At 42.5% G+C, this 14,339-nt stretch overlaps 1 protein-coding gene across 1 annotated transcript in view; it reads left to right on the top strand.

Moving 5' to 3' along the window:
• LOC308114672 (receptor-type tyrosine-protein phosphatase N2-like) overlaps positions 1–14,339 on the top strand; it is a gene marked incomplete at its 3' end in the record, with an annotated part of 199,882 nt that overhangs the window by 28,198 nt on the left and 157,345 nt on the right. The window contains exons 4-7 of the mRNA XM_080471745.1: positions 4,154–4,274; positions 5,323–5,461; positions 9,625–10,015; positions 12,917–13,225. Coding sequence (XP_080327871.1) covers positions 4,154–4,274; positions 5,323–5,461; positions 9,625–10,015; positions 12,917–13,225 — 960 coding nt within the window. The remainder of the gene's footprint in view (positions 1–4,153; positions 4,275–5,322; positions 5,462–9,624; positions 10,016–12,916; positions 13,226–14,339) is intronic.

Below are 14,339 nucleotides of genomic sequence, written 5' to 3'. Positions count from 1 at the left end.
CGAAGCCCGGTCTTCTTGTTGGTTCATGTTGACGATTGTCTCTGCGCTTTTTAATCGTTCTCCGAGCTGTTTAACGACTCGTCGTCGTGTCCCTACAATGAAGAGTTAATATTTTAAAACTTGACTTTTTTAAGCTTCTGCGGCAACAAACGCACAAATTTTAAAATGTCTCTGGACCATTTTTTATTTTATTTTTTCTTTGTTTGTAGAAATGTCCCTGAAAACCTTCTTCCCGACTGTGAGAGCCACTTCACAAGAAACTCCACTGGCAGGAATTGACATTTCTCTTTGAGCCTCATCAAAACAGTTTGGGAGTAAATACCAGTCTGGGAGTAAATAGTGATTCGGTGGACGCCTGTGCCGCTTCGCATCCTTTTAATCCGAGCACCGCCAAGCAGACTCTTCAATGGAAATGCCACTCCTGGTCGGCACTGAAAAATAGCAGCTGGTTGGGTTTTTATGAGATCAAACTTCTGCTTGGTTCACTTCCACAAGGGGATCAATGATCTTTGTACCAAGCAGTTCAACTAATGACTTTTCGGCTCGCCTTTCCTCCCTAATGTCTTGAGATGAGATGTTGTATTTCGTGCAATAGAAATAGAATTCAATATCAGCATTTCAAAATAAATAATGAGAAATTGTATTAAAACACAAATCTATACAACCTCATCCCTTCTTCATGTTCCAGTAAAAATGTATACAATAAATGTTTTGCACTTTGCATCGGTACTTTGTACAGAACTTATCCAAGTACAGAATGTAAGTACTTTTATCAAATGTTATAAAGAAAAACCAAAAGGAGACAAAACAAACTGAAGAAGAAAAGCAAGCAAGAATGCAGCAGTGAGTAGTAAGTGAATAGAGTTTTAGAATAACCGTCTTTGCAATTACCATTCCATTGAACAGAACCTTTCTGTTTACGCTGAGAAGGACAACACGTAAATAATGCAGTCACTGGGTCATCGGGTTCGAACACACAGCTGAACATGTCAGAAAACCACTTAAATATGTGACTGCAACAGTTCTACCGTTTGAGACGTGTCAGAAAGAGGCGGGTCGGAGAGTGAAGTGGTTAAAGCGAGCACCAGAACCAGTGGAAAGCTGTGGGGGGGGGGGGGGGGGGGGGGTCTGAAGGAATATGGAATATGAAGACAAGTTGAGTTGACTCTGACCTCTGACCTGCTGCTTGTTTCTTGAGAAGTATAGAAGGTGAGGTTCATTATTTTCAGTCAAAAAAAAATAGAAAAGAACCTTTGAATCAACTCAGTTTGTGAGCCACTATCACAAACTGCACACGTTCCTCGAGGGGATTCACAATCTGTCGGACTCCCAGCGTGCTCAGTCCTCCGTCTTCGTAATCTGAGAATGTCTCTCTCTCTCTCTCTCTCTCTCTCGCTCTCTCTCTCTCGTTATAATTCGCGGCGGCCCTGTCACCACCGAGTCTCGGCGCGCTATTGAGCTGTGAAGGCATCTCGCCGTGTGCGCTCTCCCTCGGTCGGCCCTGTGTTGGGTTCAGCCTTTGAGAAGCCGAGAGGCTCTGAATATCCTGGCAGGGGCTCCGGCGTTTATTAACCTGTCGTGTCAGATGCCGTCTGTTCGCCCGCCGCTAACGCCCGTTTTCTCAGCCGCTACGGCGGCCATTAAAGGCTGGGTTTTATGGTTCTTTGATGGCGAAAGCTGGCCTGACATGCTGCGCAGCTGTTAAAGAGAGGCTTGTGCCTGATTTGGTGGCAGTTGGGCTTGTAATTCATTTTGCAAGGGTGAAAAGAAAAAGTGTCCGGGCACTGAAATGCTCCGTAATGAGAAGAGCTCATTTAATTAGATTCACTGCTGACCAAGGCAGAAGTGCGGATTCGGTAGTGAGAGAATGTGTTGGTTGGCTGAGTGGTCGCATCGTGTGCGGCGCTTTAAATCGGGGAAACAGGCTGGTTTTCCATGAGAACGCACGTAAAAGTAGCACATATCTATTTCTCTGGATTCTCCAGGTGACTAATCTCTCTGTCGATTACGCTAAAATTGAATGGGAATATAAAAAAATTGCACAGAAAATCTAAATTTTGCATTAGATTCAACATGTTCCAATATTGAATGTTGAAATATTTACAGACCGAGCGATATCGCAGTGCAGATAGTCTTAACTGGTTGTGCAATAAACTCGTGGCGTGATTATTTGCCTTTAGTTTCCTGACACAGTTTTACTAATTTTCCTTTTTTTTTTTTTTCGGAATGAAAGTACAGCGGATCTCGCTAATTTTCAATTCCTCCATGGAAGGAAGGTTCGGAACCACGATATAAATCCATAAATAAATTGTCTGAAATGTGTTTCACCAAAGCTTTTTCCACCATTTTTGCCGTTCACACATGAAAATGGGACATTTTCCACACTAAAACTGTTGATAATGTGACAGTAAGACCGAGCATAAGTAGCTTTTCTCTAACATTCAAACTTAAAGCCGCTGATGCTCCTCTTTCGCATCCCTCATCCACAGCCGACTTTACCCTCATGTGATCTGTCGGCGCCTCCATTCCTTCATCGCGGAGTTTTTCTACACTTTCCCTTCCAGCGTGACTCTTGCCTTTTCATCGCTTTGCACCAGGCCAGCTGACAGGCGCCACGTCCTCGCTCTGGTTTGGGTCCTCGCTGGAGGACCCACATCACATCTGGAGCCGCAGTCTGTATCACCCGAATCTTTTCGGCGACGTCATCGCTCATCTGCCAAACGCCTCGGTTCATGCGGCGCTCTGCACAGCGCGGCCATATTTTCGGTAACATTTCGTTCCGCTATCCCATCTGGTGCTGGCGCCTGCTGCTCTGTTCGCTTGCCAAAAAGCTGTGTTTGGATGCATGTTAAGCATAAGAAACAGACGTGAACGCCCAAGCAGCTCATCAAACTTGTCCTTTTGTACACTTGCTGAAAAGCAAAGAGATTTTTTTTTAGGGGGGGGGGGGGTTGCTGATGCCGATACTCAACACGTGCCAAGTCCGGCAAATCCACTGGATTGTGAGGTCCAGATTAATGCAAAAACACGAAGAGAAAAAAGACACAAATACTCAAACTGTTACTCGTCTGTCCCACCGAAGACTTCCTCAAGGACACTGAAAAAACTGTTTTCCTTCGAAAACAGATTTTTTTTTTTTTTTGTGATGCGCGCCATTGTCTTCTCAGACTGGCTGGAACCCAGTGTCCCCAGGTAAATGATGTCCAATTCCTCCGAGGCCTCGTTTACGCGACAACGTTTCAAAGTGAAAACGCGTCTTTCAGAAAAGGTTTTTGCATTTACATGACAACAATTGAAAATCATGCCTCATTACACGGAAAACGGCAGAAACGTGAAAAACAATGTAGTTTTCCTGTTGGGCCACTAGTGGGTGGTGTCGTTCACACGAGGGAACAATATACACTATAAACATCAACAGTGGGAGTGCACGGACATTCGTATGGAGAGACAACAGAGTTAGATTGCTATTTTGTGACTCGACTATAAGACTACCAAGTCCCAGCAGAATGCGGACTGGGAGTCACGACACTCTGAAGGCCGCCATTTTTGTTATTGTCCATAAAAAACAGCACTGCTGCTTCCATTATTTTCGGTTTCAAAGAATTGTTTGGCTGAATAAGTGCTAACAAGCAGTGCTAAATCTCAATCAAGCGTACATTTTTATTTAATTTTTTTTTACATTGCGAGTGACATTACAAGTGTGTCGACATGCTGGCTTTGGCCTCCGACCTCCCGCAGTGAAAAACCTGGCCACTCATTGTGACCTCCGCTGGAGTGAGCACCCTGTGAAATGAGTGCAACGCTTCTGGAGGCCCGTGTGATTGAACTGTGCTACTTTCTGTTTAATCACTGAACCAGTCACCTGCTCACCAAAAGTCTCCAAGGACGCCTCGCTGTTGCCTCGTGTCCTCCGCTAATGAGTGACCTAATTCGTTCGGGGGGAAAATACTGCACGCTCGGCAGTTTCTCGCCCTTCGTTCCAACCCTTCTTGTCGCTGATCAGCAGGGTTTTCCATGCGTGGCGCTCGCGGTTTTTCAAGTGTTTCACCGCATTGGGAATCGGTTCTTTTCTTGCCGGACGCCTGCAGGTGTGAACCTGGACACGTTTGTTGGGACGTTGTGGTGAAGCTTTGCTGCGTTTTTTGTCTTGCAGGCTTGACCTGGGAGGACGACGCCACGCAGCAGGTTCTGTCCAAGGAGTTATCCCAACTGAGGAGGATCCCCTTCAGGCAGCAGCAGCAGCAGAGTGGAGCTGCCTACAGCATCGACAGCAGGTACCCGTCCTTATCCTCTCTCAGCTCTGGATTACAGCTCTGGATTAACGTGGATCAGAGTCATGCTTCAGAGCATTTCACCTACAACAGAATATGAGATCTTTGCCTTTAGAGTCGTCCTTTCCAAGTTTCAAAACCCTCAGAAATTGCCCATTTTTAACTTTAGAGGTTAGCCACCTTCTTGATCGATGTTAAAAAGTAAGCTGTAAGCAGATTACCTGCTGTAAATAGTTCAAGGAAGCACTCTTAAAACACGAACTTTCCACAATGCTGAGTCTCCCAGATAAGGCGAGTACTGTCCCGATTTCTGGACCACTCATGACATTTATTCTGAAAATATAATCAAAACCCATTTATCTAACTGGAGGTCGCAGGGCACGGCAGGCTTTGTATTTGTAAATGTTGCCGAGCCTGAACAGAGAATCCATTGACTTCATTGTATATTTTTAATACTCGCAGATGTTTTTTTTTTTATCAAGACAGTTTGTGTGTTTTAGTTTTTTTTTCCATTTGGCAGAAAAATGATGAAGAACTAGATCTTCAACAACTGATTTCTCAAAATTATCCACAATTCATATGAGTACTTAAGTCATCACATCGCTTCAGGGATGTCATGCGTGTGATAGAAACGACTTGATGTAAAAAAAACATTTGTTTTTCTTTTCTTGAAAATGGTATAAATAACAAATAAGAAAAAAGTTCCAGACTGAGTGAGTACATCCGTTTTTAAGCCCACCGATACTGGTGGTTGTTTGAATTTATTCCAGATTATATTTCAGGATACAAATCCTAAAAAAAAGTTCTGAAGAGCTGTGTAACTTCACCTGGTAAATTAAAAAAAAAAAAAAGCCAGCTATGATCATTGAGTTATGGAATACCAGTTTATACCCCTAGGTGGTGTAGCGAGTCGTGGCAATGGTTGACTATGAACCAACTTGCATCACTTGAATCAGACACAATTCACCTTTAAGTGAGCATCATTCAGCTGCCTATACTCCCATACTTCATACTTTAAGCGTCACTTCTTCCCCTCCTCGTCCCCCTGCAGGCCGGCAGCCGAGGCGATGGATCTCGTCGACCACAGGGTGAAGCCGGCGGAGGAGGAGCTGAGCAGGAACCTGCAGGTGTACCTCCAACGTCTCGGCCTCCTTCCCAAGACTGCCTCCAGTCTGAGCGCGCCTGGCAAGGTTAGGGATCTCCACGTCTCCGTCGCTCTTTCAGCTGATCATTTTCTCAGAGCGCCTGAATTTCCATTCCGGTCTATAATGTTTTACCAAATCAATTAAAATGGTAACTGTGTGAAAGTGACATGAACTTGGCTGTTTTTGTTTTGTCTAGTTTGAAAACTCCAACCAGGACTCGCCGTTCACTGCTCCATTTCATTAAAAACCCTTCAGTCAGCTGGGAGAAGACAACAGTGTTTTGGGTTTTTTCGCCCCCAGCATGGACTGTTAGGCTCACTGTGTATCTTTAGGTCTGCACTGGGTGTGATGGTAGAAAACACCTCGTTTACACAGAGCAAATATTTTACACGTATATAGATTGCTTTATGCACACACGCACAAGATTATGTACAATTCGGTGCTGCGTGCAAACATTTTATAATTTTTTTTAAAGCATATATGCATATTTGTGAATGCATAAACATTCACGTATGCAACTACCAATATGACACACAAATGAATTTCAATATGCAGACACAGGTCAAAACACACAGACACGGATGTCATTGTGCTATAATAGCCCCACAGCAATTTTATTTAATTTGTTTTAATTATCTTTCAAAGTCTTAATTTCTGAGCAGATATGTAGATTTCTCTTAATAGAGTCTTTTTAAAAGTGGCATGCATGCTGAATAACACACGTGCACCCTTCTTAAGAGATTTTATTTGCTTTACTCCATTTAGTCCTCAAAAACTCACCTCTATATTTTTTGGTCAGCGGCACGATAAACCCAGTGTACTCTCCATAGATTCCTTGCTCTTTCCACTTCCACATTTGAACTTTACATTGAATATGTGAAGCACAAAATATAATTTCCGCATAATTTTTTTCAATGTAAAACACGAGTGAGGCACACACTGGCCTCAGAGTTCAACTCAAGGCCTTCCATTTTCATCAAGCTTACAATTAACATTTAGATTTTTCATCCTTGTATTACTTTATCTCATCTTATTATGCACTTAACCTATTTATTTTAAGAGTTTTATAGAGCATAATTTCACGTTTTATGGAAGTTTTTCAGTTGTTATTAATTTATTCAGCATTTTACCTACAGTTTTCACCCTTTTCTAATTGGTTTACATTTTATCCCTTGTTTTTAGTGTATTCGAGCTTCCGTGGGGTTTCATTTTGGGAATTTTTTTTTTATTCTCTATAAAATTCCGTATGAAAACTGCTATATAAGTAAACGTTAATTACTTGGAGTCACCAATAACTTCAAATGCTGTTTTTTCCATCTGCAAACCCCCCCCCCCCCCCCCCCCCACACACACACACACACACAAAAAAACTAAACAAAAACAAAACATGTACAGGCATAACATGGAAACTCTCCCCAGGAAGACCTCGAGACTGTGAGGCAAGAGTGCCAACCACATCAAACTTCGAAAACTTCCACTTATGTCTTCTGTTTGAAACACACACACACACACACACACACACACACACACACACACACACACACACACACACACACACACACACACACACACACACACACACACACACACACACACACACACACACACACACACACACACACACACACACAGTGTCATCCTCAGCGGCGCTCTTTGCCGCCTCCCTCTCCTCTCCTCTCCAACTGATGGCTTCTCCCAGCTTGACTGTTGGGAGCGAAATAATACCAGCCGAGAGTTCAGGAGTTCACCGCTTTAATTAATAACTCACGACTCCACCGCGTCCCTCCCGCCACATCGGGGGGGGGGGGGGTGGATACTACTGAGAAATCGAAGAGTACACTTAACTGAGTCCAGCCTGCAGGCAACGCCCGAGGGGTGTGGGGGGGTGGTCGTGGCCCTATTCTGGTTCACCTGAGTGGTGGGAGTGAAAAGAAACAGCAGGAGGACTGGGGGGGGGCCCTCGGAGGGTCCCTCGGAGGGACACAGGCGGCACAAACACAACCAAGTGTCAGGACGTATCCGAGTAAAGATACCGGCAGTGACAAATACCACCAGGGGCCGTGCACATACAAGTCATAAAGGCGTATGACGACAGTGCGAGGAGCCGTTTGTGTGGGTATTGTTATGATAATGTCACCGTTACGAAGGCTTTTGCCATCTCTGCACTCGGAGGTGGGCGTTAATGGAGCCGGCACTGACAGTTTGCTTTTGTTGTGGCTGATGGATCTGTTAATATCAACGCATCAGTGGATTAATAACTTGTTCTTCAAAAATAGGCTTTTTTTTTTATTCCCCATGTCGGTAATTAATTTGTTAAAACGAAGGCTTTCAAATTCAAGGTTTTGCTTTTTGCATCCAGATTCTTTTCAACTTGTTCAACCAAAAGACAAAAAGTCTGACGGATTTTAGTTCTGTAAAAGATGTTGACGCAGAAGTAACCTGTTTGTTCACATTTTAAGTGTTATTTTGGGGTTTTTTTCTTCAAAGCTGTGATTAAAACCTGTTCAGCTTCGTGTTGAACTTCTCATTCAGACAGCAGACGATTTACCTAAATCCCTGTTTTGTTTACGAGAATACAGCAAAAACATTTATAATAATGTTTTTTTTTTGGTCTGTATTTTTTCGTTTGGCAGAAATAGAAAAACACAGCAGATGTGGTTCGGGAGAATAAAATCCTGCAACGGCAGGAGTTTTTGGAGACAATTTTTTTCCTTCCAGCTTCGCAGCCGTTTGCATTCCCGTCACGTGCATACAGTTTCTCCTGAGCTGCACAGCCGTATCTCTGTTCATGATTTTAAGCACATTGTTTCACTTCTGAATGGCTGAAGAGCAGGTGGGGCATTTGTCTCGAGTCTAGCAGCTGCAAAAAGCCCAATTCCGCATGACACCTGCCTTTTTCAGTTGATTTCTTTGGGTTGTGTATTTTAAAGAAATGGGGGGCAGTTTGTGCCGTCATCAGACAAAGGAGGGAGTGAAATGCCTTAACAGCACAATTCATATCATTATTATGGCGTAAAGCCTTCCCTTCAACAGAAGCTGTGATTTCTAAAGTGTTTGGTTTCTATCAACAGTTAGCAAATTAGAATGTTATTATAATACCTTGTGTGCAAATCTGCATATTATACTGTTATCTACAATCTCAAAAACATCAACAGATTCTGTAATTTCCCAAGCCAGTGAGACAAATTAAACTGATAAAATAAGTTTAGTGTGACTCCAAAAGTGCGAACTGTTGCAGACTATATCAGATAATTGTTATTTTGCTGGGTTTTTTTTTTTTTTTTTTGCAGACATATTTATTGATCCTGGCAAGCTAACCAAAACTCATTGGTCTTGTAATGCCGCTTTGTACCACAAGATGGTGTATTGTGTCACTAATACACTGTAGCATTAAACATTCTCAGATTCAGAAGAATCCGAATAAATCCTCAGTAAACACAACAATATTTGATTTTTTTTGGCCAACTGTGTACTATCCATAACTCGGAAAGAGAAGTTAAAATGCCTCAGTCTGAGAACAAACTCAATACACTATCTAGTGGCGTGAAGCGGTATTATAATTTTGAAATGTGCGATGCCAGTTGATTAGCGTCCTAATTATAATTCATATCTGAGCACACATGTTTTGACGTCCTGTCAAATACCCGTGTTTTTTTTAAGGGTTTAGGTTATACAAGAAAACTTTTAACCAAAAGATCTACGTATTAAACATTTGTCATTTTGACAATGTGTCAAACTTTAAAACACACATTTATTATTGAGCTTTCTGGGTATACGGTTATCAGGGTGACCCCAGTTCAAGTGTGGTACAATCAAACAAGATTCACATTAGTAACGGTAGATTTTCAGAGCTTTCAAAAAATACGATAATATTGAAGTGAAAGATAATAAAAAATTGAAGTCATCACTTATGATACTCTTTTGGACAATTTCACATCCATCAACTCCAAATAAAGCCTTGTCACGAGAGGGTTAATAAGTTCTCTGTCCATTTTGTTCCTGTTCAAGTGAATTTGGTGTTTGATTTTACTATCAAATTCCACCATCTTTTTTTAATAAACACTATGTACCCAGTAAGAAGTACCACAAATTGGCTCCTTTGGGTCTCTCCTCTCATTAGAGCAGAAATAAGTTGAACATATTTGTCAGAAAAATGCAGTTTTCAGAGTCGCTGCAGTGTGTGAACTTTATGCGGTTGTGTTTTCCAGGGCGAGCGCTTCCAGTCGGGCGTCCCTGCAGATTTTTACCGCTCCAAGGTCCAGACGGCTCCTCAGAAGTCTTCTCCCTCCGGCTTCTCGTCTCTGTCGTCCTTCCAACCTGCGCAGAAGCAGCGACCTCCAGACAGCCAGCTCCTGGCCTCGCAGGCGGAGGGTGACCTTCTCCTGGCCGCCCTCAGGCAGTATCTCTCCGGGCACCTGTCCCTGCACGGCGGGGGGGGCGCCCCCTCCGGGCAGGAGGCTCCATCCCCGCGCCTGCGGCCGCTCTACAGCAACGGCATCGAGAATCCAGGGCCGAAGAAAGACGGCTTAAAATCCCGGCTTTTGAAGATGGGCAGACCTCAGGGGGCCCCGGCCAAGGAGCCGCTCACCACTGTGGACGGTAGGTGTTTCACATGCTCCTGGTTTCAGGAGAGGCTGAGGAATGAGATGTTTATGGTGATTTCTCTGTGGAACAAATGAAAACGCAACAAAATGGAGAACAGTCCAAATTTAGTATTGTATATTCCAATCACTCCATGATGCCTTCATCTGAAGTAACTGCAGATTATTCAGGGTCATTTCTGAGTTCTTGTTTATCTCATCCTCTCAGACCGGGCAGGATCACAGCGTCTCAGGGTAAATGATGTCGAGCCAGCTCGCGTGGTATCTCTGAATTTAACCAATCCTGTTCCTGGTTAACCTGAACTACACATGCTGGGAGTAGTGAGCTGCCACAGTGTGGCCCATGGGGAGCTGCTGGAGGTCAAGGGTCATGCTCAGGGACTCGCAGTAGTAAATCGTCTGTGGAATTGGAATGTTTGAACTTGTTTGCGTCACGCTACCTTTTCGAGCTATACATCAAATTTGATCTTACTTATTTTCACACTTAAATGCTGATTTTTAAAAGCTTTATATCCTTCCTTTAAACATGTATTTCAGTAATTAAGTGCCCCATAAGGGATGAATGATTTAATGACTGATTATGAAAAATCTCTAAATGATTGACTTAAATGAGAGAAGCGACACAGTGAACTAATCGATGCAACTTCGTTCGCTGGTTCAAAATGAACGTCTCCTGCCCCTTTTGTTGTGTTTGTGAGGAAATGAGTGAGATTTGCCTGAAATGTTGGATGCGTCAGATCGGTCAAGTCATCACGTCGCCAGATGCTGTTGCATTACAATGCGGCGCAGGCGGAGCTCTCTAAAACCTAACTGCCACATGACGGCGTGTTTGTGCCGCGGCCCCGTGCGGGACCCCAGCTGGGCCTCCAGCTGCAGTGTCATCGAAATGAATGAGGAGGCTAAATTTTTTATATGGAACTGCTGTCGTTCTAAACACAGACTGTTGGCGGCGGCCACATTATCGTCTTCCTGCGGCACGAAGTCGGGCACGGCTCGCATGATGGTACACAGAAGCGGGGTTGGCAGATGGAGCATAACCTCCAATAAATAGTTGTTTGAGAGGTCCGTTGTCCTGGTTGGGATTGTGGGAAACATTCAAACGTACGATGGCTCAATGTAAGAACCAAGTTCTGAGATGTTTTGAGAGATAAACTATATTTTTGGTGATCATGAAAGAAATTCTAGGTTGTTTTGGTATAAAAGGATAACAGATGAGGAAACGGTAACGTGTCAACCTCTCACCAAGATGAAAACACAGTGACAGTCTTTTCAGATCCTGGTACAGAATCAGAAAATCAAGGAGGATTCGAGTTTCAATTTGATTTTTGATTTTTTTTCTTAATGCACTTAGAAATGACTGCAGACTTCAGATATATTGTCAAAAGTGCAACTTTATTGCTGTGATTGTCTTCAGAGTCTACAATGCATATAAACAATCCCAAAATAAAAAGTAAATGAGGCTCTGTCAAGCTTCAACCAGGTTTATCCAAAAGTGCAACAGCAACGGTAGAACAGAACTCGAAAAATGCCGAAAAACTCTTGAATTTGCTCAATAACAGTAGTTTTTTACTACAAATTTGATAAATCAATTAAATTGATTTTTTGCCCATCCCTACTGTGAATGCGGCTCACTCATCCTTCCATCTTCTTCTCTGTACTGATGTTCCTCATTCAAGCCACACGACTAAAGGTGAGGGCTTTCATCAGAGGTTAAACACAGAGAAACCAATAATTTTAAACTTAAATCTATTGTTCGGGACCGGGGAAGGAAATCTGCAGAAACCCAGAGAGAACATGCGAACGCCACAAGAAAAAAAATCCACAAAAGCCAACCTGTTGATGTTTTCTCTGTGATAAAAAAAGAAGTTATTTTCTGACATTTACATAAAACATGAGAATGATCAACATCAAAATGTAATACCTTGCTTCTTTTATTTTTTGAGTATTACAAAATTGAACCAAAGTCTTTCTGGAGAATTCCGTCCTAAATTCATGTATTTTTCTACTTGAATAAATTGTTTTCCCATTTTGGTGTAAAGGGGTCTTAGTTTACAGCTTTTCAACATAATATTATATTTAGTTGTGAGTCTCTGATGTATATGTGAGCGTCATCTGCGTAGTTAGGAAGTCTCGTTTTGTTGTTCTCACCTGGTAAACTACATGTGTGATCCTTTATTAGAGAATAGAAATGTTTTCTCCTTCACGTCCTTGTATGTTTGTATATACAGTACCTGAAATACAGCTTAAATACAGTATAACGACCTCATGCTCGAAGGATATTTCTGTTTCTGTTTCATACCTATATTTTTAATAAATACAGTTGTTCTTTTATTTAAAGGGGCCATATTATGCAGCTTTTCAACACTTTCTCATGGGTCTTTTTGGTCCAAAAACGTTGCGTTTAAAGTTTATTGCACCAAATCCAACTTTTTCTTGATTTTCCTCAATTTGAATATTGGATCATAGGAGTTGCATTCAGATTCTGCTGTGTCTGTGTGAGCTGGACTGGCTCCGCCCACACGTGCCCACCTTGGGAAGAGGAGGAAGTACTTCCTCTCGTGGTGCCATGTGCCAGAGCAGAGCTGCCTGATTATGGGCGGGTCAAAGGGAGGGCTTACCGTGATTGAGATTGGCTAAACCCCCAATGACACGATGTAGGGCTTGAGTTCTGATTGGCTCGTTAAAGCAACACAGTTTTTAAAAACTGAAACAAGCCAGGGAGAGAGAGGACAGACTTTCTTCACCCCTGGGGCGTCATTCCAGGTATGGGGACGATTAGTACTATCTTAAAACCATTAGAAAGTGAATTTTGATTAATATGACCCCTTTAAATCTAAAATCTGAGCCATTTGTAGCAGATAAATAATGTAAAACAACTCCACCCCCCCCCCCCCCCCAGAGAGGTTCATTGAGAATGTCCTGAGGAACGTCGGCAGGCAACACGTAGATGTGGACAACCTGACGCCGCACGACCTGAACCAGCTGTCCCGCCTCATCGCAGACGCCCTTCAGGTGGTGGACCGAAACCCGGGACCCAACAGGGGCCCCGTTACCGGGATCAGGGGACCCGGCCCGAGAGACGTGGGCGACGGGGAGGATGGAGAGGCGGATGAGGAGGAGGAGGAGGAAGAGGACGAGAAGCTGCCGGAGAACGCGCCCACTCTGAAGCCGCAGGAGAGTTCTCCTGCAGCGATGGCAGCGCTTCAAGGTAAATATATAGAGACTCGTATTGTGTTTTTTTTTGTTGTTGTTTTTTTTACATAATTAAAGTATCGAGCAGACTCTGGAAAGCGCGGCTGTAGTACATACATCATTGTGTAGGCGGCATTAAACAAAAAGAGCTTACAAGAGCGCGACACAAAAATCAATGCGAGAATAAATAAACATCCGGCTCACTTTTAATGGAGCTTTGTCCTCCGAGGACACTCGGACTGAAAATGTTTGCACAATGAGTCAAAGTGCTTCACAACACTGGAAAACATCAGGGTTGTCAGGGTGTGGGAGGATGAGCCCGCGTCCCTACAATTAGTGATATATGATGGAATGTTTTTCACAGTGAAATGCATTATTATTATTAATAGCTTTTAGACTCCATGCAAAGTTTAGACTTGGACAGTAACTGCTTCTCCTGTGGCGTCGGACTCGAGCTAATGTAATATAGATTAATCGCTAATATACACTTGCAATGAATTCATGTAAAAAAGCTTTACATTTTATTATTTCCTCTCAAACTGCTTTTTCTCTTTCAAACCAGGACCGCGAATTAAACTCCACTTCGTATATACAATTTTCTGATAATACGAAAGTTGTGGTTTGACCTGGGATGTAAAGCACTTCTTTACTTTTAAATCACCAAATAAATGTATCATTTTTTGGGGATTTTCAATAATTTAGTTCAGGTTATTTCTTTTTAGCAGGATTTCTTTAGAAATATTCTGGAATCAATTAAACATTTTTGATAAAAGAAGCTACATTAGACTGAATGAATAAAAAGTATTTATTCTAGTTGTTTGTTTTTTTGAGCTTCCAATGTGGATTATCATTGTGTGGTTTTCAGTTAATAAACAAGAGGACCAAAGTTCATGGCTAAATGTTTTAACATTGAGCTCTATTGTAGCATCCGATAATGTCATAAATATAAGTAATGTCAAGATTTTGGCCACTTTGAATGAATTAAAGCCAAAATAAAACCATGAGTTACAGTGTTTACATACCGAATAAACTAATATGATGACTATACCCATTTTTAATTTTCAAACTGCACAAAAAAATTAATAGATTTCCAAAAATTGCAGTTTTATTTATGTATCATTACAATATTG

This window comes from Lipophrys pholis (genome assembly GCF_963383615.2).
Source record: "Lipophrys pholis genome assembly, chromosome: 1".
Taxonomy (NCBI): Eukaryota; Metazoa; Chordata; class Actinopteri; order Blenniiformes; family Blenniidae; genus Lipophrys; species Lipophrys pholis.
Note: the sequence above shows the minus strand (reverse complement) of the source record. Positions and strands in the feature narration are given on the sequence as shown.